The sequence below is a fragment of the Lynx rufus genome, unplaced genomic scaffold (assembly GCF_022079265.1).
Source record: "Lynx rufus isolate CCGP_SWC_20201006 ecotype Redwood Valley unplaced genomic scaffold, mLynRuf1.p SCAF_5, whole genome shotgun sequence".
Taxonomy (NCBI): Eukaryota; Metazoa; Chordata; class Mammalia; order Carnivora; family Felidae; genus Lynx; species Lynx rufus.
Genome location: NW_025814867.1, coordinates 104253139 through 104279730, shown reverse-complemented (window position 1 = coordinate 104279730; position 26592 = coordinate 104253139). Strand labels below are relative to the sequence as shown.

The 26592-nt window shown below is 39.7% G+C and overlaps 1 protein-coding gene across 6 annotated transcripts in view; it reads left to right on the top strand.

The window, feature by feature from the left end:
* The window catches only part of BBX (BBX high mobility group box domain containing), a 284140-nt gene extending 259729 nt beyond the window's left edge, over positions 1–24411 (top strand). For 4 of the 6 annotated variants that reach the window (XM_047100273.1, XM_047100277.1, XM_047100272.1 and 1 more), the window contains 5 exons: positions 3668–3757; positions 5112–5171; positions 12404–12601; positions 14989–15175; positions 19439–24411. In XM_047100273.1, the coding sequence (XP_046956229.1) occupies positions 3668–3757; positions 5112–5171; positions 12404–12601; positions 14989–15175; positions 19439–19526 (623 nt within the window). In that variant the 3' untranslated portion in view covers positions 19527–24411. The remainder of the gene's footprint in view (positions 1–3667; positions 3758–5111; positions 5172–12403; positions 12602–14988; positions 15176–19438) is intronic. The other 2 variants (XM_047100276.1, XM_047100278.1) reach the window with 2 other exon arrangements.
* The last annotated feature ends 2181 nt before the right edge of the window (positions 24412–26592 follow it).

Below are 26592 nucleotides of genomic sequence, written 5' to 3'. Positions count from 1 at the left end.
AGAAGACTAGGGGTGCCTGGGTGATTCAGTCGGTTAAGCAAGCATCTGACTTTGGCTCAGGTCATGACCTCATGGTTCATGAGTTTGAGCCCCTCATTGGGCTCTGTGCTGACAGCTCGGAGCCTGGAGCCTGCTTCAGATTCTGTGTCTCCATTCTCTCTCCCTGCCTCTCCCCCACTCACATTCTCTGTCTCTCAAAAAATAAATAAATGTTAAAAAAAATTTTTTAAACAAAAAATAAGTAAATAAAATAAAAATAAAAGAGAGAAGAGCAAAGTTACTACAATCAGAAATAAAATTGGGGACATTACTACTGATCTTACAGAAATGGAATGGATTATAAAGGAATACTATGAAAAATTATATACCAATAAGTTAGATAACCTACATGAAATAGACAATTCCTAGAAAGAACTCTAGCAAAACTGACTTAAGAAATAGTCTGAATAGAACAGTAACTACTAAAAAGATTGAATTTAGTAATCACAAAAATACCTGGGAGAGGAGGGAACCAACCCCAGGCTTCACTGCTGAATTCTACCAAATGTTCAAGGAAGAATTAATATCAGTTTTTCAAACCTACTCAAAAATTAGAAGAGGGAACACTTCCTAATTCATTCTGTGAGGCCAGCATCACCCTAATCTCAAAACTAGACAAAGATATCACAAGAAAGAGAAACTACAAGATCCTATCTCTTAAAATAATGGACATAAAAATCCTTAACAAAATAGTAGCAAACCAAATCCAGCAACATATAATAAGAATTATACACCACTACCAAATGGGATTTTACTTGCAGAATGCAATGTTGGTTTCATATCCAAAAATCAATTAATGTAATATACTATATCAATAGAACAACAAAAAACCCATGTGATCATCTTGATAGATGTAGAAAAAAAGCATTTGACAAAATCCAACACGTTTAATGAGAATACTCAACAAACTGAGAATAGAAAGTTTCTCAACCTGCTAAAGAACACCTATAAAAATCCCAAAACAGCATATTTAATAATGAAAGACTGAATGCTTCCCCCTAAAGTAGGGAACAAGTCAAGAATGTCCATTCTCAGCACTTCTGTTCAACATCATAATTGAGGTTCTAGCCAGGGCACTTAGGCAAGAAAAAGAAAACAAAAGGCTTCTGTATTGTGGAAAGGAAGAAGTAAAACTCTTTCTGTTCACAGATGACATGATATTTTATATAGAAAACCTAAGGATTTCCCTAGAAAACTACCATAGCTTATGAATGAATGAGTTCACCAGGGTTGCAGAGTACAAGATCATTATACAAAAATCAGTTGTATTTCTATACAGTTTCAATGAACAATCTAAAAATATTGGAGAAACAGTTCCATCTACAGTAACATCAAAAAGAATAAAGTACACAGGAATAAATTTAACAAAAGAAGTACAACAAATTGAAAACTACAAAATATTGTTGAAAGACAAATAAATGGAAAAACATCCCATGTTCATGGATTAGATGACTTAATATTATTAAGGTGGAAACACTCTTTCAAATTGATACATAGATTCAACCCAACCCCTGTTAGAATGTCAGTTTAATTTTGTAGATACTGATAAGAGATTCTAAAATTAATGTGGAATTGCGAGGAATTCAGAATAGCCAAAATTTTTTCAGTTTCAAAACTGGCTACAAAAACCAGTAGACAATTCAGCATGGTGCTAACATAGTTATATAGGTTAGTGGAATAGAATTGAGGGCCCAGAAATCAACCTGTACATCATTGGTCAGCAGTTTTTCAGTGAGGAAGCCAAGACTGTTCAAAGGGGGAAAGGAATCGTCTTTTCAAAATGGAACTAGGAGAACTGAATAACCACATACAAAGTGAATAAATTGGACTTTTTCAAAATTTTAAACTTTTATGCTTCATAGGACACTAATAAGAAAGTGAAAAGAAAATCCACAGAATGGGAGAAAATATTTGCAAATCACATATCTGATAAAGGACTTTTATCTAGAATATATAAAGAACTGTATGCGTCAGAAGAAAGAAAATTCAGTTGAAAAATGGGCAAATTATCAGAATAGACATTTCTCTAAAGAAGGTATGCGAATGGCCAGTGAGCCCAGGAAAAGATGCTTGACATCATTAGTCATTAGGGAAATGCAAATCAAAACTACAGTGAGAGAAATACATCCTTATGATGGTCATAATCAAAGACAGATAACAATGTGTTGGTAAGGGTGTTTAAGGGCCTGGCAGTTCCTCCAAAGGTTTATAAACATAGAGTTACCATATCACCTAGCAATTCCACTGGTTAGGTATTCTATGTCCAAGAGAGATGAACACACATGTCCACACTAAAGCTTATATGTGAATATTCGTAACAGGATTATTTATAACAGCCAAAAGGTGGAAACAAGCCAAATATCTATCAACTGATGAGTGAATAAACAAAATGTAGTATAATCCACACAGTGGAGTCCTATTCAGTCTTAAAAAGGAGTGAAATGCTGATGCATGCTACGACATGGGTGAGCCTTGCAAACATTATACCAAGTGAAAGAATCCAGACACAAAAGACCATATTACATGATTCATTTATATGAGGTTACCAGAATAGGCAGATCTTTAGAGACAGAAAGTGGATTAGTGGTTGCTTAGAGGTAGAGGGAATGCAGAAATAGGAAGGGTGATAGGTAGCTACAGGATATGGGATTGATTTTTTGAGGTAGTAAAAATGATCTAAAATTGGCGACAGTTGCAGATATGTGCAAACATAAAAGCCAGCATATTGTATACTTTAGGCAGGAGTGTAGATAGTTTGCCTTTGGCAGGAGGGCAGCATGTGTGGGTGCAGATATTGGCAGGTGGGTAGGTGCAACAGGGGCAGCTTATAGAGTCTCCAACTTTTTAAATCCTCACATCAGCTCTTTGAGTTAGGCACTAGCGTTATCCCCATTTACAGATGAGCAAACAGAAGTTATGTAAAATGATTTGAGTCCGTTTCACATAGGAATATGCAGAGGGTATAGAAAGAAACCTGCTTTGGGGAGGTCAGTGCTGCCGTTGACATTTCCGATTGGTGATTGAAAATCTTAGTTCTGTTTTCTTTAAGAAAACAAAGATACAATCTGAGACTCCCCTCCCCGCCCTGATTTTTTTTTTTTTTTTTGGTAAATATTTCTCTATCTTTAAGCAGGTTTTCTTCCTAAAATAACCACAGAAAAGGCTAGAAAGCTATCTGATGCTAACAGGCCAATTATTGTCCTAAATTGCTGTTCTTACTATGAAAACCAGTTTCTAAGAAGAGAAGAAATGCCCCTGCCATCCTTTCCTTCATGATATTTAGATTTAGGAATCTAAATCTTTATTGAAGAGTACAACTACTGTGCTATTATGGGTTGTAGTCTGTCTCTAGTCACTAAATCTGCAGTTTCTGCTTAAGGAGTCCCAGCCCTACTAGGGGCTTCTGCCCAATATATTGCTAAGGAAAATTTCACCGGGTTTTAAATAAACCTAAGGAAGGGTGTTGAGCGCTAGTTATGAGTAAAGAAAAATATGCAAGATGACCTTTCTTGTGACTCAGTTTGCTTCTACCATAGGTGGGAGGAGGGTGTAATTGTTGAGGAACACACAGTATTGTTTTATGAAACATTGTGAATTTAAAATATATTTATATTAATATTGTCTGTAGGTCCTTTCCAGTCTCAGAAAAAGAACTTATTCCACAAAATTGTCAGCAAATATAAGCACAAAAAGGAGAAGCCTAATGTTCCGGAAAAAGGTATTGGTGCCTTCCATCCTCCATCAAGGTTTCTTGGCCACCTCCATTGTGAACCATCTTTGAGTAACGCTTCTGTGCACCACCTTTGCCTTTTCCTCCCCTTGGCTTGCTTCAGTGTCATCGGCTCCTAATGCAGGCATATTCATTATTTCTAGACTCCACAGCTAATTGCAAAGAGAGATCTCCTTCACTTGGGTTCCTACTCAAATCCCGTAATGTCTCTATTTTCAGCGTTCCATATGAATCCTAAAATTGCTTTGTTTTCATCCGTATTTGGTGCATTTTGTAACTTAGTCTTCTTGAGCTCTTATCCACTTATTTTCTTTGACTTTTCTTGTTTTTCTCATGTTTGGCAGCCATCAAAGCAGGACCACGTTTTCCTATCTCCTGAAACCTTAAGAGTTCCCTATTCATATGAAAGTGCCACCATTTCTGTACTCTCTCTGACCCTTGAGGATTCTTATCTAGGAGGATTCCACTCCTAAGTCGTAACCTATCTTTTTCCAATCTATATTACTTCGTTTGCCAGACTCTTCCCACCCCCTTCAGTCACATAACTTATTTCCAGAGGGCACTAGAGACGCATTGCCCTCCACCATCTCTTCACTCTGAGCATCTATCTTATTGTTATGATTTTGATGGGCCCTTGAACCTCTTCAAGGCTCATCTGAAGATTTCTGCCTTCTCATAGTTCAGGACTCCTATTCTTTCACACAAAAGACAAATGTTCCCATCTGGTTCAGTACAGCCACGTGGCCTGGAAGTTAGGCTTTCTTTAGCATCGCCCTGCATGTTACTTTCGTGACTATGAGCCTACTCATCCGATGCCCATTTGCATTCTACTTGCATGGCCACTTGTGAAGCCTTTTATGTTTCTGGAATGAGGCTTAAAATGCACCTGTCTTCCATGTGTAGACATATGTGCCTCCGTGTTCCTATGTGTAACCTTTTACTTAATTTGGGTTTTATTTTCACCTCCACTCTAGCCTGTTAGTTTTGTATGTTACTATTTTTTTCTCTGCTTCCAGTAGAGAAACATCACTTTTCAGGTAAAAATGTTGGCTTTTATCATTCCCTTTGAACTGATCTTCAGTTATCTTAGTTAAAGTCATAGAAATTATCCAGCAGTGTGATTTCATAAAAGGCGAATTTGTTTGTTTTTAATCCATTTCCTGTATAGCCTGATTATTTTAGTTGGCAAATGTCATTTTGAAAATTAAATAGTTAAAATAAAACTCTGCTTCATTTGTGTGATAATGTGTCTTATATAAGCTCTTAAGTGTAGTCTTATTTTTATAGTGTATGTGTCTATCCTGGGAATAGAGTTTCACTTTCTTTCTCTCATTGTTTTTAGGAAGTGGGGACAAATGGTCAAACAAGCAACTCTTCTTGGATGCCATTCACCCTACAGAAGGTAAAAGAAGCAATACCCTTTGTATCATTTCGGGTAGTCTGTTTTGGAAAGGTTTAAAAAGGCATAATTTATATAGGCTCAGCCAACAGCACTATACCTGAGGGCTCATAATTGTGTTGTTTTAAATTTTCAAATCAACTGACAGATTTTTGACCCTTCTAAGGGTCAGGCAGTGTGTCCTGTGGAGCTTAATTTGTCAAGGGGGGCACTTAAAACTTTGAACCACATTCACCAGAAATTAGAGTTTCCCATAATTAAATATATTCAATATTGCATTCATGTTGCAGGCAGGTGCTTACAGGAGTCAGAATAGAGCCAGCATAGGGTTTTCCTGGTTGGCTGGACGTGGGCATGTCAGCAGCGTTCCTGTCCTGAACTTTGCCCAGCCCACCTCTCAGTACCCCTAAATATGTTCTAATGAATGCTCCAGAGGCTTATGGATAGCCAAGGAAAGTTCCATGTTGATTAACATAACGTTACAGTTCCTAGGTGCAGATTTTACTTCAAAATTTCCCACAGCCCTATTTACTTGTGATGTGTACCTACTTTCTGTTAAATATTGAACCCTCTGGTGAGTACTCATTTCTGTGATGTGTAGGTAGCTGCCCTCTTCTTCCCATTGATTCCTCTTTTTTTTTTTTTCCATTGTAGCCATTTTTAAGGAGCTGAACGTTTTGGTAGCGCTTAATCAGGAGTCGCTTCATTTAAAACCTAGAAGCAATCTTAAAGCTCGTTAAGTCCAACCTCTTTGATTTACTTATGACCAGAAAGGGGAACTTAATGAAGAAGTCCACATCTCTTGATTCCCAGATACACTCTCATTTGTATCCTGGAAGAGAGAAGAAAATTAAAATGCACATTTGGCCTAAGTCATTTATGAAAAACACTCATATGTTAAAGATATTTCTCAAAAATATTCAAACTTGGGTTTATAACAAACATGAAATTGTTTGTATTCGGTAGGAACAGCTCACATGAGCCAGATGTCTGCTTTTATGTCCTTGCACTTTTACAAAAACTGCCAGCAGTGTATCTGTTCTCTGACCTGTTACCTCACATTCACCACCTCTCCAGAGTATTGTTTGTGCTCTTAGCTGGCACAGTCAAATGTGAATTGTTGTGCTGGTCTCAACATTAAATGCTAACATCCAAAATGTGATATATATTAGCTCTTGTGTATTTTAAAGATATATTCTGCTGACACTTGGTAAATGTAAGGCACTGAGGAACAGTCAAAGAAGTCTAAGAGGCACTTAAGACCATATTACTCTTTACTTGGAATGATACTGTTCTAAATGTTTTCTTTTTTAAAGAATGAAACCGTGTCTCATGTAGAACATGGTATCATAGCACGTGCATTGTGGTAGAAAGAATGAATCAGATTGGAATCAGGAGACCTGGGTGTTAGTCTTAGATCTGCCACTACTGAGCAGTTTTCAGCGGGACAAATTGTGTTTAACCTCACTAGGTTCACTCTCCGTATGGGTACCAAGTGTGTGTGTGATGCGTGTGTTTAGGGCTGGGGTGAATGATGAGAGGTAGTAATACATCAACCTCAGATGTCCTTTCCCCACTCCTCCTTGCATTATTACCATGGTATGAAGTGGGTTGATGAAAGTTACCTTATTCTGCAGCCCTAATTCTGCCCTATAGGGGGCAGAAAAGTAAATCAATTTCAGTCTTCTAGGCAGTCCCAAGGGTTTAGTGGGAATAGAGCTATTATTGGTGCTATTATATTTATCATTAATGTATATGAATACATCATAAACTTAGAAGAACATGCACTGAAAATTGCTTGGCATGGAGTGCATATTCATTTTATGTGGGCAGGAAAAAAGGAATCCGTTTGTGTATCAGAAATTACCAGTAATTTAAAGTGGCTATTTATTTTCATACCTTCCCCTGTATTTCCTTGTTCAGGTGGTGACTGTACTTTGTGAATTATCTAGGCCCTTTACTTCATCGTCTTTCACCTATGGTCATACCATTGCTTGTTAAAACTTTACCTTGGGGGAGAGTACAAATACATAAGGACGGAAGACGAAACTGTTAATTGGGAGAATTTTAATACATGTTGGCCATCCTAGGCAGAGGTTAGACAGGAGTTGTTCGTAGCTGATGCCTATACTAGTTCATTCAACTGAGGGCACACACCTGTGAGCTGTTCCAGACTTTGGTTCAGAGGGGATGACTTAAAGTTTACTCTGCTTTCTTGGCATCATGCTGAGTATAACTTTTTTCCCAAAATTCATTTTTTCCCCAAAATATCAGAAATCTTTAGGTGCTTAGAAATCACATCTGCCGTTTAAATGCTAAGCCTATAATCTGTTTTAAGCATTTTCCCCTATGCTTTTAAAATTCAAAATCACCAAGCCATTTCTTGAAACTTTTGCAGATCATAAAAAAAGATTGCCTATCAGCCTAGAATTAAAGGTTAACTTTTCAGATAAACCAGGGTGACTTGTATCTGCCACTGTGTTTATCTTTCTACCAAGTTACGGTGTCCAGTGCTCATGCTTAAGCTGGAGGTTTCTAACTGTCATAATAATGATGATGATAATTAATACTTAATATTACTTTATAGTTTCCTGAGGGCTTTCACAATAGTTTTTCTAAAACTAATCTTGGCAGGAGACCCAGTGAATTCAGGAGGGCTTATTAGCCCCAAATACGTGATAAAGAAATGAAGCCTGACCAACATAAGCGAGAAAGGAAGAAACCAGCACTCTTTCCACTAAAGTACATTGGCGGCTTACAGTTTGGGATTTTCAGGCATACCTGAGCCCCTCATTTGGCTCAGATGATGCTATTATAAATGGCATCTTAAAAGGAAAAAAATAAAACAACTCGAACCTTAGACTAAAAATCTCAAGATTAGTTCCCTTTGCAGTATATGAGTACGATTACAGGGGAGAAAAAGTATTTAGAGTTAAATTTTCAAACATGATCCACAACACTCAGACGAACCTTGATCTCTTTTCTCAAGTTCAAAAGAGTTGCTATGTAACTCCAGCAAGGTCTCCTGGGATCTTAGATAAGACTCATTCATTTGATTCTTTTTTCTGTGTTCCATTCAGCATCTGACTACATTTTCAACTCAAGGGAGGCCAACCAAAGGCAGTGAGATTCCAGATTTGGCTATAATAATTTCAATGCAAGTTTGATCCCCCTCGTTGGAATGTGAATTCATGACTCTGGAGCACTTTGGTGGACTCCTGAGGTTCAGTACAAGCACAGTGCTGCTATCTCAAAAAATTTACCCCACATTTTGGGAGCAGAGTTTGGAAAACAAGACAGTCTCTTATTGCCACATTCCTCATGTTGCTCCAGGAGTGAGCTCACATTATCTCTCTCAGATGATACGCTCCAAGTGTGTTAATGATTATCGTGGAGTGTAAAAACTAGCCCTGTGGACTTGTTTTGCAGTGCTTGGGTAGGTTTGTGTGTTCAATTACAAGCCGAAAGAGAAATGACTAATTTGTTTTTAGAGGACAAAAGCCTTTCTTTTCTCACATTTCCATTAGTCTGGCGGAAAGGACAAAGAAGGAACTGGCTTGCTGTTCCTTGGTGCTCAGCTTCAGGCTGTTTTTCTCTCTGAGCTTTTTCCATTTCCTGTCTCTCACCACCAGGCCTTCCTTTGCTTTGCTAACGTTGCTGGGCTCAGATGTACTGTCGTGTCCCACACAACCACTTCTTTGACTTAGCCTTACCTGCCTTCCCCAATTCTTCTTCTTAGGATAGGGTTCTTTCTGAGTGCTGACCCTGAAGGGTATCATTGGTCCTGGCCTCCAGACAGCACAGGATGTTTTGCGGATAGGTAGCTCCTGGGTCAAAGCACGGGGCAGACTCACCCTTATTCCCTTTTCCAAATTCTAACAAGATCTCATCACGTACCTCTTCAAATGTGGATGATCTGCAGGCCCCATGATTGCTTCCTGATCTGGCATTAAGTTTAGAGGAGACAATATCTAGAAAGGTGACATTGCCTCCTTTTTGGGGATTTTTGAGAATCTTCGGTGTATTCTCACATTTTGCCTCTTCCAGTTGGCCTGCAACCTGATTCACTCCTTTTCTGTGTCCTAGTACACCAACCTCTGGGACTTTGATTGTTCGTGTCTCTTGGCCAGTCTCCCTTCAATGCCCCGGCATCTTGTCTGCTGGTTTCTGAGCTTCCCCTGGTCCCAGTCTGCTGTTAGGCCTTACTCTACCTCCCTTTTGCAATCCCTTTGCAGCCATCCCCTTGGCTTCTTACTGTGTTTTTACCAATTCATCTGGAATATATAGGAAATGGAGCAACTACTGAAAAGAAATGAAACCGTTTGAAGGTTTACCACAAGCAAGAGAACTAACTGTCCTTATCAAGGGTGTACTTATCCCTCACCTTAAGATTCTGGAGCTGGCTGGAGGCTGCCTAGGCCCCTGATTCTGGGTAGCACATGAAAAGAAATTTGGGGCTGATGGATCCTTTAGAGCTCATCTAGACCAACCTCCATCTGTACATGAAGAAACTGAGACCCATGGTTCTGCAGTTAATAAATTAAAAAATCAAGAGTAGAATCCAGGTCTTTGTGTAGAAATTAGCTCATCTTCTCCTAAACCACTTGGTCTTTTCTTTGACCTCCTGGGTTCCTTCTTTCTGTAAGCAGTTCTTCTGATGTAATTCACCCTTCATCTTTGTAACCCTGCTACATCCTTATTTCCACAAGTTCTAGATTTTCCTAGGAAGGAGAAGAGGGAAGAGGTTAGTGCTTTTTCTGGAAGGGCCGTCTATAATGTTGTGATCATACTGGAGGGGTGATTAACATTCCCCCCTCTAACTGGAAGGGACAACTGATGGATCTGGATAAGAAACTAGATAAAGTTTGAAGCGAAGCTTGTGAATATCTAATAGAGGCTATTTATGCTCATTGTAAACTCAGATTGTAGCTTCTTTATACCTATAGGAGGCTTTGAATTTCAAGGCTAATGAAGAGTCATGGAATATTTCTTCCTTGGAGCATTCTAACCAAATTATCTTTTATTTTGCTGGCAGCTTTTATTGAAGTTTAAACTAAAAAAAAAAAAAAAAATCTTAAGATACATAACAGCACTGGCCTATGGTAAGCTAAATATCAAAGTATAAATACACCAAGACTGTTTCCTGGGTACAGATCTATAATGTAAAAGGAGCCTTTTTCCTAATTTTTGATTACTTGCTTGAAAAGATATTTGGGAGCAATGCCAAGTAGTTTCTTTTTAATAACTATTATCTTAAGCCAGTTCCCCACATAGCCATCTATTATGCTATATTGAGGTAAGGCCAAGCCACAAATCATGGTATGATTTCTGCCTTATATCCTTTCTTTTGATGTAATTGAAATGATTTCCCACTTGTTTTGGAGTGGGAAAGCTGGAATCAATCTCTCGAGGGCAAAGATCTTACAAATTCATAGCCCTCCTTTCTCCGGGATGTACCTAACCTCATTAAAGACCTAGATGAAAATTGTTAAGTGAAGCCTATGCAAGTGTTTATGCCAGCATGTGCATTTTTTCACATCCTGAATCATTCTCATTCTGCTCTCCTCCTCTTCTTTTAGCTTTCTTTCCCTCCTGTGCCCTACATACTGTTGTGTTTCCAAGGTCTACCTCCAGATCCACCTGCTGACCAGCACCTTCAGTTTTCTCCTCCAGTTCAGTTTGCACCAAGCATGTCATGTCAGACCTTGACTTCCAGAGCCACACTCCCCTTTTTGTCAGAAACTGTTTCTGTGCCTGTCTTAAGAGATTAGATGGCTTTAAAATGGAAAGATGCCTCCCTTCCCTGCTTAAAAGCCCTTACAGACCACTGGAATTTAAAAAAAGTAAAGAAAGTTCCAGTTGCTAAACTGGACTACATGTATATATTATTAAAAGCTGTACTCCTATCTACATTTACTTGTCTTTTATTTTATTTTATTTTTTTAGTTTATTTATTTATTTTGAGAGAGACAGACCACACAAGTGAAGGAAAGTCAGAGAGGGAGACAGAGAATCCCAAGCAGGCTCCGTGCCACTAGTGCAGAGTCTGACACAGGGCTTGAACTCACAAAACCAAGGGTCGGACACTTAACTGACTGAGCCACCCAGGCGCCCCTACTTGTCTCACTGTTAAACTGGGAGCGAGGAGAATGAACTCCTGAAGAAATGAGGATATAAGAAGGGATACAGGCACCCCCAGCCTGGCCGAGCTGGGAGCAAGTGTGCTTCTCACTCTTGACGCAGTGATGCTTAGGTACAAGAGTGTGCTGCTGAGTGACTTACTGCGATTACAGTTAGAATCTGGAGAAGCTAAAGTAAACCTTCCCAGGAGCCCTGCTGCCCTGTGGTACTTCGTTAAGTTATCTCACTGAGCACTTTCCCTGCTTCTAGAATTCAGTGACAGAGTGTTTCATTACATGCTAGCATCACCAGTGTCTTGTCACGTCCTTCCTGAGCATTCTATACGGGTAAAAGAAGGTCAGGCCTCACAGTTTCTTTTCTGATCAGTCCAGCCCGGTGATGGAAAACAAATGTCCCAATGATAACTGTGAATTTAAGAAGCACATATCTGGGGAGCCCAAGTGGCTCAGTCAGTTAAGCGTCTGACTCTTGATTTTGGCTCAAGTCATGATCTCATGGTTTGTGAGATCAAGCCCAGTGTCAGGCTCTGCGCTGACAGTGTGGATCCTGCTTGGGATTCTCTCCCTACTCCTCCCCCATGTTCTCTCCCTCAAAACAAATAAATAAACTTAAAAATAAAAAAGAAGCACATATTTAATTAATCTCAGTGTCCTCAGAAGAAGAGAAACTTGTTTATTATCTGCTCCAGACTAGGTGGCCAAGGGAATCTCAAATAGGGACCCCGACCACATGTAGAAATTACAGTCTGTTGGGACACAGTTCACTCAGATTCACATATGCTATCTTTCCCACCAACCTGCGAGATCCAAACTCTTAGAAAATGTTGTTCTGATGGCCTCTTGGTTCAGTATTCTGTTAAAAGAGAGAGAGGGCATCTTAATCCTGTGTACTTAATTTATCAAAGCAAACATAAATAAGTATTTTGGTTGAAAATCACGGGTAGTGTTTTATTTCTTTTTCTCATCAGTACTTTGAAAACTCTTAGGTTCTCCATTCAGATAGCTCGGACATTGAGAAATGTTTCTTTCCAAGAGCAATGTTGATGTCTTGTGTTTTTGTGTGTAATCATATATGATCTGTCTGTCCTATTTCAGCCATATTTTCAGAAGACAAAAACACCACAGAGCCTGCTCATAAGGTTAAAAATGCCCTATCCATTCCCAACACTCCAGAGCCAACAACAACTCAAGAACCCTTGGTGGGCAGCCAAAAGAGAAAAGCAAGGAAAACCAAGATCACTCACCTTGTCAGGACAGCAGATGGCCGGGTGTCACCAGCAGGAGGTACTTTGGGTAAGAAGAGGGAGCCTTAAATGAGAGATAACCAGAGCAAGCCGGTGACTGTCATGGCCCTATTGGCCAGCAAATGACGATAAGCCAAGTATGGGTCCTCATTGGAAAAGGGGTCTGTTCTGTGGGTTTGATCATAGTAACATTTTCTTTCTCTGGATCTCCTTGAGAGCTAGTTTTCCACAGACTCCCAAATGTACAAAATGTGCACATTTTAAAATCACAGCTCTTTTTCCAAAAGCATTCTTAGAAAAGAAAGGTAATTTTTAGGACTGTGTGTTTCTCCTTCTCTTTCTCAGCATGCACAAAAATAGTCTTCATTAAGTAAATTCCCAGAGATCCTAGACTTTTAAAAATACTAGCTGAATCAGTGTTTCGTCCTGGTTCATTGTTTAAGTCACTACAAACCATATTATCAAATATTTCAACCAATGGATTAAGGAACCTTAGAAAGCATCCAGTCCTTCCTCTAAAGCTGACTCAGACCACTGAGGGAGCCTGAGAATGCTCCTGGATTTCTTGAGTTTTCTGGGCTAATCTTGAACTACATCTGAACTTACTGTGAGTTTCTCCATGTTCAGTCACGGCCTGTGGTGTATTGCTGTTTCTCATGGCCTCCATGGCAGCAGAATTGCCAGAGGGACCCAAGTTAAGGAATGGAGTCAGAGAGTGACACTGAGCAATACCCTCAGATCTTGGGGTGTCATTAGTGATCTTAGCTGTTATTGCCTTTTTTCTGCCTTTCAGCACCCCCAGCATCTCATTCCATCAGCTTTGAGTTATCCCTCCCCCTTCCCTAATACAGTTTCCAGAAAAAGGACACAGGTCCATAATGAATTCTATAAATAGAAAAAGAATGTTTAGAGCAAAGGAAAAACAAGAGTGAAAGACAAACCAAGAAACAGACTTAACTATTAGAGAACAGACTCATGGTTACCAGAGGGAGGTGGGTGGGGGGATGGATGAAACAGGTGATGGGGAGTAAAGAGTACAGTTATCGTGATGAAAAACTAATAAAATGTCTAAAAAAATGTTTAAATGAGTATTTTTTGAGAGGGATATTTTAAAATACCTGACTAAGGTTAATGTAATTGCAAATAAAGATTCATTGCTGAAATAGAATAGGAGGACAATTAGTGAATTTTGTGCACATTTTTTTGTGTTTAGCATATGCAGATTGTTAGGGCAGTAAAGCGCATTAAATACCCCCATTTATATAAGGGATGAAGATCAGAGACATAGGGTTTGGTTTTTGAATACAGTGGGCTACTTAGGTAGAAGATAAGGACTAGAATCTATTTTTCCTGATATTTAGTCCGGCAGGCCCGTTGCCGCTTCCCTTTCCACTCTGGGTTCTGTTCTGTGATTTTGATTTTTTTTTTTAATGTTTGTTTATTTTTGAGAGAGAGAGACAGAGAGCAAGTGGGAAAAAGGCCGAGAGAGAGGAAGACACAGAATCTGAAGCAGGCTCCAGGCTCTGAGCTGTCAGCACAGAGCCTAATATGGGGCTCGGACCCATGAACCCCTGAGCTGAAGTCAGATGCTTAATTGACTGAGCCACCCAGGTGCCCCTGTGATTTTGATTTTATAAGTTGTTATAGCCTCATTTTCACTTACAGAAAGAGTGGAAGAACGTAGAAAATATTACCTTCATGTAGAAAAGCACATAGTACTGCCATGTCCTAGTATAGGACATTTATGTTCTTTATCAGTTGCTTTCTATTTTTAAAATGTTTTAAAAACCATGATAAAGATTCCTCCTCCTTTATAATGGCCATGTAATCTAGAAAGTGTACTCCTTCCCTGCAGGTAGATTTTCATAGCATTTAGCACCTCTTTGTAAATACCAGGGGGCCCTTTGTCTTCTTTCCAGTAGGTCTTCAGAACACAAATAACAACTTGGGATCTCACTGGGATTAGTTCAGTGCTGGTGATCCTAAGTGTTGGTGTCACAGCGTACAGAGTGTCCAAGTTGCCATTGCAGGGCATCCTACGGCTTCATCAGAAACGTTTGCGCACTTGGGTTTTAGGGGCTTTGTACAGCATCCACAGGCCCCTTTGCAGAAGTCCCATAGGTTTTATTTTGGCCAAAGCCCCTTTTTCCCTCTCACTCTGAGACTGACCTGTTCTTTGACCTTGAATAAAACTCAGCTTCTCTTCCACCTAGCTTCAGGGCATAGCACTGTCCATAGTTGCAACTGAACTTAATAAAAGAGTTTTGTTACCGTGGGAGCAGAAAATCCTTGATAAAAGCCTTGGTATTCGATGGATGACAAAAGTGAACAAAGAATATTAGCTCATTTCACATGGTCTGCACAGAGTTTTCTCTGTGTCCCTCCTCTGAAGAGAACATGGTGATCCTCCTGTGATCAATTTCCCTGTCGTTACAGATGACAAACCAAAGGAACAACTGCAGAGGAATCTCCCTAAAGTGACCGAGTCCGGCTGCAGTGATGACTGCTCACACAACACTGAGGCCGCGGAGACGCGGAGCAGCACTCCGGAGATGCCAGCCGTGTCTGCGTTCTTCAGTCTCGCCGCGCTGGCTGAAGTGGCCGCCATGGAGAACGTACACAGGTGAGTGGTGTGCTCCCCCAGGATTTGGGGGGTCCCGTTCATCCTCACTCCTGGGCACGGAAGAGGGATGGAGAGAGCAATGTGGAAGCCGAATCACTCTCTCTGATGTGATTTGTGGCCTTTTTCACAATGCTTTGGGGTTCACGAGACTTGGTTCAAGAGCAAGTTATGTGACATGTTCCAAAAGCGTATGTCCTAATTAGCAGTGTGGGAAAATATAATATACTCAGCCAGGTATTGCATTTTAAATATACTATCCTGTGGCTAAACTTCATTTCCATAGAAACCTGAAAGAGCAGAGAAGCAATATTCTCTAATCATTAAGTTGGAGCTTCGAGGTCAGGCTTCAGAGCTGGGTTTGAGCCCTACATCCTTCACCTGTAAATTGCAAGGTCTTGAGCAAGATTGATCATTCACCTCTCTATCCTTCAGTTTTGCTTCTATAAAATGGGTGTAAGTGACACTCATTTCATAGAGATGTTATGTGGAATGAACTAGTGTCCCAGTGCTGGTACATGGTAAATGCCCTGGTTAATGATGGTGTTGGCAGTAGTCGTGATGGGAGTGGAAGAAAACTGTGGTCAGGAAAAAGCGTCTTGGCATCTGACTCATGGACGACAGAAGGTCTGGATTTTTCTTTAACTGTCAGTTTGCTACAAAGTCAATTCTCTCGGTCTCGGTTTTCTCATCTTCCATGGAGCATAATGATAGCCCCAAAGAATCACAGAGCTGTAAGGATCACGTGAGATCATAAATCTGAAAGGCTTTTGAACTCAGTAAAGCCTCACAGAAAGTATATTAAAGTTCTACGTGTATAATTGGGACTCTACTATTTAATGGATCCTTTGGGAAAGCAAAAATAGCCATTTGTAAATTTGGGTATTTCGTACTTTTATTCAAAGTAGATTACCCACAGGTGAGCTACTTTCCCAGACTTCCGTCTTCAGTACAAAAGTTTTAAATCTAGCACAACTTCCATACCCTCCTGTTGGGCTGCATTGTCCCTTTCCACATCCAGGTTCAGGAGGCCCTTTACCTGTCATGTTACAGTTCTAGTGCTTCCTCACAGATAGCCTCTAGATAGTTCCAAGAAGTCAAATTCCTTTTCCTGTGTGTACTGTAAGTGCCTAACGGCAAGAGAATGCTGACAGACCTTGTTAAAATCTGCTCAAATCTCTGAAGGAGATCATGCACAGATATCTCCACTCATACAGAGGACAGACTCCTACACGTGTGAGAAGAATGAAATGCATGCCCGCATGTTACTAAGTGTCCCCATAAATTTCAGATAAAAGGCAATGTAAAAATTCGGAGAGGATCATAATGCAGGGCTCAGCAAGGTCTACCACACAGTCACCCGGTGCTGCCGCCAGCATCCCCTTCCAGACACAACTGTGGTCACACCCTGGCTCTGTTAACCAACCTTCCGTGACTTCCAGTTTGCAACAGCAGAAAGCCTCACCAAACCTTCCCACTCTCCTCTCTGCCCTGCGATCACGTGGGATCAGTCGCTGCCACCTGGATAAGCCGGGTTCTTGCCTGTGTGCCTCCCCGTCTCCTCGAACTCCTGGTTCTCCTTCCGTCGCTAGTCCTGTTTTCTGCTCTGTGTCTCCCTCCTGAAGTCCCTGCATACTTTCTATACATGCTCTCTGAGACCAGCTACCACACTGGGCTGTAATTATTCCTTGATATGTCTGTCTCTTGAATTTTGAAAGCAGAGCACTGGTTTTAATCCTCACATCCCCAGCTTCCTTAGTTCCTGCTACATCAGTGGATGAATGAAAAAGTGAATGGGTGAATGAATAGATGAGATGTTCTTAAAGTATGACCACCTACGTTCACTAGCAAGCATAGAAAAAAGATTCTTTTTTTTAAATCTCCTATTAGAACAATATTGCATACTAGAATCTTACTATCAATCTCATAAATGGTTAGTGTTCTTAATATCTACAGAAACAGATCCCCCTTAAGGGCTCTTACCTGTTAAAGCAGAACCTCCAGACTGCCATCTACCTGCAGGCTTAATGTACTTTTACCTGGGTTGCACACCCATTGACTATTGTTTTCGCATCACCTAGGTTCATAATTTTGAGGGTGATGAGCAGAGTTGGGGTGGAAACATATTACCTGCATTCTTGCCAGGAGAAATCATAATGTTAGGTTTAGAAACCTGACATAGAAAGGCAGTTTTGCAAAATGCAGGAAATAGGAAGTTGGAATAAACCTTCGTTGAGAGCCTGTTTGTTTACTAGGACTTCCATAAGGGGAAAGCTCATTAAACTGAGTCCTAAAATGAGCCCTGCCGGGTGGGTCTTTCTGATCCCTTTTTAACGAAACTGCAGACCATTAACTTGCCAAGAACCCACATCTAAACTGAGTTAAGATTTGAACTAAGGTCTTTGAACTCCGGTGTCTTTGCCTTTGCTCAGACATGCTGCTTAAGCAATCATCTGTCGTGTCCTAGAAAGTCACGAAGAGTCTCACCGACCCTTACGCTGGGAACGGCAGCATCCGTTATTTGTAGCCATTCTGGGCTCCCCCCTCCTTTGCTTTTGTTTTCTAATTAAACTGGGCTTTCACCCTAGTTGCTCTCTGTCCCTGTTGCTTTTTTTTTATACTGTACTTTTCATCTTTCACTTTTTTTTCTTCTTCTGTTTCCTTTTTTCAATACTTAATTAAAATTCTTTTAGCTTTTGTAATATTGTTACATATTCAGTCGTAAAGGTAAAAAAATGGCATTTTAATTTCATCTTTCTTGAACAAAGAGTTGAACATATTGAACAGTTGGTGCTTACAGCATCCCCACATGACTGAACAGATTAATCCAGAGGTTTGATTATAGCACATGTTTTGTTTTTCTGAAATCCTAGTATCTGAGGCTAAGTAATTATTGGATTCTGAAATCCCCAAATGTTGTAATTTATCTACATTATTTTTGTGTGTGTGCATCAAGAGAAAGAAACTTGGATTTAGTTGTAAAAAAGGTATAATTTGAATTTCTAAAAAGCTGCTTTTGTTCCGTGTCATCTGAAGAAGATACGATGTGGAAAGGGTCAGGCCACTGGAAGCCTTGCTGCTGCATCACAGATTTTCAGCCCAGCGCTGTGCAACACAGACCACTGTAGGCCAGAGCAGTGAGCGCACCTTGTCTGGTCTTTGGTAGGCCTGTTGGGGAATGTCAGGGAGGTGCCCAAACCTGTCTTTTTAGAATGAGAAGCTCTGTGGAAATTAACCAAGAATTTGAAGGGTTCTCTTACAACTGTGAAGTAAATTTTTTTCCTACTCATTAAACAAAAGCAGAATAAAAAATCGGCTAAGTTTGGTGTAGTTCAATCCAAATGACGGTTATTTATATGAATTTTCTTGTCTTGTCTAGAGTTCTGTCTCTGCACGTGTTGATTTTACCCAAATTGTGCGGGTTTTCTCACACTTTAAAGACAAGTCACTGCCTACCTTCTTGCCTTGCACTCTTGCTCTCCATGTGCCTGTGAGACTTTTCTTTAGTTAGGAGGGTTTCAGTGTTTTCATTCATTTGTGTTAGGGTCACAGGCCTCTGGTCTCCAGCCATTGCTTTAATTACACTTAAGTTTTAATATTACAGGCACCTGGGCAGCTCACTTGGTTAAGCGTCCCACTGTTGGTTTCAGCTCCGGTCATGATCTCACAAGTCGTGAGTTTGAGCTCCACATGAGAGGCCCTGTGCTGACAGCATGGAGCCTGCTTGGGATTCTCGGTCTCCCTCTGTCTCTGCCCCTCCCCCCCCCAAAAAAAAATAAATAAATAAACACTTAAATAAGTAAATTGCGTTTATTATTATATGTCTTAGGAAATAATCCTGGAGGTTATCAATTAGTAGAGGAGAATTTTCCCCTTGGGCAGCTTGAGGAAAGGAATGGGTCCTGTTTTAATATCAGTGGATCAAGAGACTATTGTCTTAGAACCACTGCCCTTGACTAAAAGTTTTCCACTTCTTAGGGAGTTGCCCCAAATCTGTTGGTGGTTCAGATTTCATCTCTGCAAAATGGAGATGGTTGTTTGGGACACAGTGTGTTGTTGAGTCATGTGAGGTGAACTGAGATAAGAAGTTTTTCAAAAAACAATAAAAGCAGCAGCTAACAGTTTAAATAGCATCAGTAACAAGTCAACATTAGCTGTTATAAACAAGATATTGGAAAGCTCTTATTGGTTACTCATCATCCTCTCCTGTGTCTGATAACATACTCTAAGTGGGTGATTTCTTTTGTTCTTCCTCTTGTTTTGCAGAGGTCAGAGGTCCACTCCGCTCACCCATGATGGACAGCCAAAAGAAATGCCACAGGCTCCTGTACTTATTTCCTGCGCTGACCAGTGAAGCGCCCTTTAATTGTAAAACATTGTGCTTTACCTACTACCCTAGCCTTGTCTTTACGGAGGGATGCTAGTGAGTCCATGTGGTGGAAAATATAGACTGCAAACAAGTGCTTGTTGCCCTACACGGCCCAGATTCACTTGAAGCAGAAGTTAGCATCCTGGGCCCGTTTGTTCTTTTGGAACCCAGAGTCTTTGAGGGTGAGGTTATCTGTCTGATAATGAGCAGAAACAGAATGATCCTGGAGCTTTGCTTTCTATTGAAGGCTTTTGACGGTAATAGGTGGTAACTTGGTAAAAGGCTGCCTTTACTGTAGCTCATCCAGCGTCTCTTTTACCAACCGGAGAGTGTGAAACTAGTTTCGTATATTACCTAGTTATTCTTTCAAAACAAAAACAAAAAACAAAAAAACAAAAACTGACGCACTGCACTAGTTATTATTAGATATTCTTAGTCTTTTTTGTACATGGAGATTTAAGTTCTAAGATGGTTTATATAATAGGTTATACCTACATTTATATTGTAGAATAATATTAAAAAGCCTGTTCCAGAGACCCCCAAGCAGCACGGGCAGGCACATGTACCATTGTTAGCGGTGTATGCTCGGCCTCGTGGTCCATATATTCTGCACTTTTATATTTGCCACCAGAGTGATAGTTTGCTGGTGAAAAGGGAGAGAGAGAGAGAGAGAGAGAGAGAGAGAGAGAGAGAGAGAGAGAGAGAAAATTACAATTCTTACAAGCTGAGTTTTCTTCTTAGCCTTGAGTGACTAAGAAGAATTTGCTTGGGGCAAATTGTGGCAAATATTTTCCCAGACAGGGGAAGAGTCCTACAGATTACAGATTACTGATGTTTTCATGCCTTGAGGATTCTTTTATTTTTACACAGGGGTCTATGTGACCAATGGATCGTTCATACAAACAAAAAAAGAAAAATATTATTCAGAAGTGACCTTAGTATTACTTCACTATCCTAAACACATTGAAGACACTCACTTCATGTGGACTTTGAGCTACAGACCTTTTACATCCATCCCAGACAGACTGGACGGGTAGCAATTGCTATGCACAGCCTAATTGGCACTGCAGGTTTTAGAGCCATTTTGAGTTGATGTTGTCAAGGAGGTGTTGAATGAATAAATGCCGAGGGAGGGATGCCTGACCAGAGTGGGATTCTTAGTCACAGATCCACCTGCAAGTTTGTTTCCTTTTTGTGTTTTGTTGCTTTCGGACATAAAACCAACCATACATATGCCAGTGCCAAGTGGATTACCTGGCTTATCCGAACATTCGACATACCGACTTAACCACCTGACATTCACAGTGTCTTGTTTCCTAGCAACACATGCAAAGTGATAAATCAAAATTAGTCGGAGGCTACCGAGTTTACAGGGTATTTGTTCCATAGCACAAAGTAGATCCCCACTCTTGCATCACAGCACAAACTACCAAATTTTAATTATTGGATTCCAGCAATAATTTTTATTGGTTTTCAAACTGGCGGAATTTTGATAGCGTTAGTTCGAGTTTGAAGCTTTTGAATTAGATCTCTAAATGATGACAGTTTACAAGGTTTTATCTAGCTTTCTTATTTATACTTGACTGAATTGTAATGATGATTTTTTTTTTCTAATCGTAATCTGACCTAATAGCCATACAAAAAAACGACTCTATTAGTACTGACTAGGTTTAGCTTTTCATAGTTGTAGATATTACTTCAGTTTCGGTGCTGGAAAATATGTACAACATACTAACAATTGAAAAGAATATAGGGATTTGTTTGGGCTGTTTTTTTCTTCAAAGCAGGTAAAGAGGACAGCAGAGCATTGGAATGGTGTCCTCAAAAATGCATAAACATTGTGGGCGTGGAGGAAGAAGGATTTAGAAAGCTAGTTAGTCCGAGGTTAAAGCTTAACCCCATTCACGTAGAAATAAATCAGGTGAGCAGCCCCAGATTTTAGCATAATATTTTTACTATGATGCTGTTTTATTAATATTTTCTAAATTTCAAAACACAAAGTGAATGTTTGAAAATTGCTGGGTCCCAATGTTGGTGGCTGTTGGAGTTTTTGGACCACTTGCTAGCAGTGATTTAAAAATTATAATTAGCTAAAAATCCAAAAACAAAACAAAATGAAACAAAACAAAAACCAACAACAGAAATTGTTTGGTGCAGAACATGCACCTTGACAATGGTACTAACTTGTTATTCTCTAGAACACGTTAGAATAGATCTATTTTTGCCAGAGCACCGTCCTTCAATCCTCCAATTACATTTCACTAGATTTCCTTAAGAGATTGCTGTATATTCATGGGACCTTTTTTAAAAAGAAGCAAAACAAAAGATTACTTTTTTCTATGTGATTAATATCTTACTTGATCTGCTTTTCCTAAACCTCAGTGGCTTTTCCCTTAGGCAGGGGTGGGGTGGGAGGGCAACCTACTGGATATGACTGTTTTCAGATACTTAAAAAAACAAAAAACACACAAAAAAAAACTTTTTGTAGAAATGCTTAATTTTTAAGCGGTTAGGCACTGAGAGTAGCAGAAATCCTGCAAAGCTTTATAGTCCTTTAGACACTCGCCTTGTTGTTTCTCTGAGTGAAGTCTTGATTTCAATACTAGTGCTTTTCTCATGCCCTGAATCCGCTGGTGAGGGGTGTTGGCATTTTCAGGTAACAATATTTGTTAGCACAGATATTCCCAACCAACATGTAGTGCCCCCCCATCTACCATTTTCATTTCATTTATCTTATTCTTTTATATTTTGGAAAATCATATTGCTATGGTGTGTACCTTAATCTGCCAGCAAACACCATTGACACTAACATTTGTCCCACAAGCATCCTCAAGAGAAGAAGTTCTTGCACCTTATGTATGTCTCAAGCAAACCAAAATACGATGCCTGCTTTGTTTTATTCTAAATTGTTGTATCATATCTTTCTGAAAAACCATTCTGAATCTAGTTGAAATTATCGATATTTATGCTTTTAACCTTAATTTCTGGATTCAAACCTGTATATAAATCTTTTGAAAAAAATTGTCCTAGCCCTTCTCTGTGATGCCGAAGTGGATGATTTAGTCTCAGATGGAGACGCAGTACTGTTCCAGTTTTCTTTAGCCTTTTATTTATTTAGTTGTTCTGGGTATTTTCCTATGTAATTTTGAAGTGTGTAGAGTATATTATAGTAACTGAAGCTGCAGCTGTAAGAAGCTGAGTGAAAGAAAAAAAAAATACTGTAAGACATCCTTTTTAAGTTTTTATTTGTTTGGATAACTGTAAGGAGATCAGGAGAAGGAAACAACGTCCCACAGCCACATTGACGATACAGGTTCTTATCCCCAGATTAGGTTAGTTCCCAGATTTTAGATCAAACTGTAATTCATCAAAGCCCTTTTATAAGGATGAATCATACTGTTGTAATTCTGACAGTCTTTTTCCCACAAATACCAGAACTATGTTTGTTTAATTCTATCAGAAGAGCTTTCTACCAATGCCATCTCAAAGCCATGCTGAAATCATTCCCATATTATCACTGATTCTGGTTCCTGCGATGGAACACTCCGAACAAAAAGGAGCATCTGAACTGGTCTGGTTATTTATATTCCAACATGTTTATTCCCTGTCACTTTCTTAGCAAGTCAGATGCTACTCCGCCTAAGTCATTTCATAAAATTTTGTTTGCACTCTGCAGTCTTTGGCTCATCGTATGGAAAAGTTTGCACCTATGTAAAATCTCAAGCAAATTATAAATTGATCCAGAACCAGGAGTAAGCTGGAAGCTGACACGTTTTGTTTATACAGTGTGGGAGGGAGGGAGGGTATCGAATAGCTCTGTTCCAAGTTTGGCGTTTGGCATTAATGTGAAGCAGTGGGACCATGCTGCCTGCTAAACTACTGTATGAATCCCAAGCGTTCTGGAGACCAGCAGCTGGAGCTGGAGGCCGGCACCCACCCAGCAGAGGAGAAGAGCCACCGTGGCCTCGTTGGGGAGAAGGCAGGAAGTCCCGCCAGGCCTGGAATCAGCATTTGCAAAGGGAAAGTCGGGGTGTCCGTGATGCTGTTGAGGAGACTCACCTTTGATTGCACTGCTCCATAGAGCCCTCACATAAGGCCAATTCTAATGGGCTACCTCGGCTTTAAAAGTTAATTTCAGTAAGTCCTGTTTCAAAGGTCTGTCTTTTTTTTTTTTTTTTTGCTTCTACCTTCAGTGCCACTGTTTCCCACTGCAGTGTTTTGACTTCCCAAACCACCTTCTCCAGAGAGAACAATGTATTGCTGAAAATGGGCAGCAGAAGCAAATGTCATTATTACATTTGACCTATAAAGTATTCAGAGTGACTGCTAGGTGGAAATGAAAATTTAGCTCTCCCCACATAGGACCTTGTTTTGCACCTTATAAAGAGTGTACTAATTGTTAATTAGATGTTGCTTTTATTTATACAAGCATTCCCAAAGAGTTAGATTTGGATTTTGTTCTTACTTGAGTTTTTGGGGTTTTTAAAACTCATCTTATTTAGATTAACTAACATCATACTCACGTTAAGAAACAAGTTGTTCAGTTTATCTTACCAGATATGTCTGGTGAAGTATTCAGGGTTTGATGGACTGCTTTGCTTTAGTTTGGAAGTGATAGCTAAGTTTATTATACTCCATATTAAATCACCTTGTCCTTTTCACTGGGGACGTTATTTTCTTTCTATTTCGGATCAAAGAAGTGACAACAAAAATAGTGAACAACAAGACAAATACATTTGATTCCCCCGATACAGCTCCATCTGTGCTATGCTTTCCTTAAAAAACATAAGTACACATTTTCTTCACACACAAAAAATGCAAGTTTCGTCTCCTGGCCAAATTTTATTTGCGATGGTAGGATTTATACTAATAAGTTGAAGGAGGAAACCGTCTACTAAGTTCTCTGGCCACTGTTATCTTGTTGCAGTCAGTGGTCAAAATTTATCCTGCCCTCAATTGGTTTTTGTGCACAGAACTAGTTGTCATGAAAATTACTACTCCTTCCAAAGATTGCCCGGTCACTTGGGCCATAACTGGTTACTGAGTAACAAGGACCTAATTCAATGCCTCCGAACCCTCCCACCTGCACCGCAGTCATACCTCACAGGCTCTAACGTGAATCACAAGGGCACGTGTGTTTCACCAACTAACACTGCTGGTCCTTGGCAGTTGCTGGGGGCCGGCCCATGTCCCTGGACGCCTCAGGTTAGCGCCTGGGCTCTCAGAACAGCAGAACTGGGGGTGGGGCAGGTCTGTGACCTGGAGCTCGGCACACGCTCAGCAACATTCTTCGCTTTTCATTAGCACTAAACAAGTCTCTTGCTCTCAGGAATTTGTCCAAAAAAGAATAAAAACCACCTGAGACTCCATTGTTCCAGATTATGAACTTTTCTCATAGGTTTGAATTGCTTACTTACATGTCCTAAATTAACCATGGCTTCATTTGACCACCAGGTCTTAAGTCTGTTGACAGTTTCAGCATGACTGAATTGCTCATTTTTTTGCTTTCAGAAATTGGCTTGGTTCTCTTTAGAGTTGGTGTAAACATGCCATGTAATAAATGATTTCCACTTAATGGTACAACAGAATTATTGCTTTCTTAGATGTATGTGTAGTAAAAGTCAATATACACATTTATATAATTTCTTTCTTCAAAATCTTATACTTAATTTGATATTTCTAAAAATTGCACATGTAAGTCATGTGTATAACATGCTAAAGTACTTTAACTGTGATCTTAAAACTGAATAAAAATATTTAATAAAAATTTGAAATATTTTAAAGATATTATTCAAATATCTTTCTTTACATTCACACCCCTGTCTGTAGAGTAAGTGCCTTCAGTATACCCTGTCTACTAAAAACAGTAGGGAAAACACTTTAACAAAAGATACTTCAGCTCTTTCAGAATGCAAATGATGACCTCCCCCAAACTGTTTCCTGATAGTCCCAGTGTTTGAGTGGCTTGGGCTGCTTCTCCCTAATGGGGAGAGGAGAAATCAGCCTGACAGAAGAAAGATCTGCTTCATTCTGCCACTTAGGAACAGGGCCTCCCTGGGAAAAGCATGACCTTGAACATACCAACTCTCCCTGAACTGTAATAAAACTATGGAGGTGATAACCCGTAACCTAAAGTATAAATTCAGACCTCAGTCTTGCTGGATGCGATGTCCTGAACCTTAGAACTTTGGCTATGTTGTTTTAATCCTTCAGAAGAGCACACACACATAGTATATAAATACAGAGTATAATGATACCACAGGCTTTGTTCAGACAGAGTTGGCTTCAAAGTCTGGTTCCACTTATCCATTTATCATTGGGCTTTTCGACCTCCTTGAACCCCACTTCAATTACAAAATGATGGTGGTGATAATGCCTCCTCACACTTCTGCTCGGATGAAAAAAAATACTTATGAAGTTAGGGCCTGTAACAGAAATGTTCATCAAATGGGAATTGTTGATTTTATGATTTTTTATTCCGACTCAAAAGTTGATATGTTTATGTATATTTGAAAGAGACCCTAAGTATAGCTAGCTTCCTGTTTAAACTTGTAAGGGCCTGCTGCATGAGGAGTAAGCTATAGCAGGAAATACGATACGGTGTAAAACTCAATATGTTAAATTCACATTAGGCAACTCACGCTTGTGTATGTAGCACTAGGATTTTTCCATAAAATTAGTCTGCCTGATGAATTACATGTCCAGTACTCCAGGACACTTTTTTTTTTTTTAATTACTAGGAATGAAATGTGTTGTAGTGATGATGGAAGCTCCATACCAAAGAATATAAATTCTATTAGAAAAAAAGATAACGGGTTAGACGTGTGTGGTTTTATGGTTCTATATGTATTACACAGATCTGTCCTTTGGGGTAGAACATAGTCTCTTGCAAGGAAACATAAAACAGTTATCACTAAGTGAGCTAAAAGTAATACCACTGACTCCATTCCATACAACTGAAAGAACATAAAACCGTTAATCGTAATTTTTCAGCAACCTTTTCACCTTTTGAAACTATGGAAAATTTCAAACATATGCAAAGGTAAGAGGC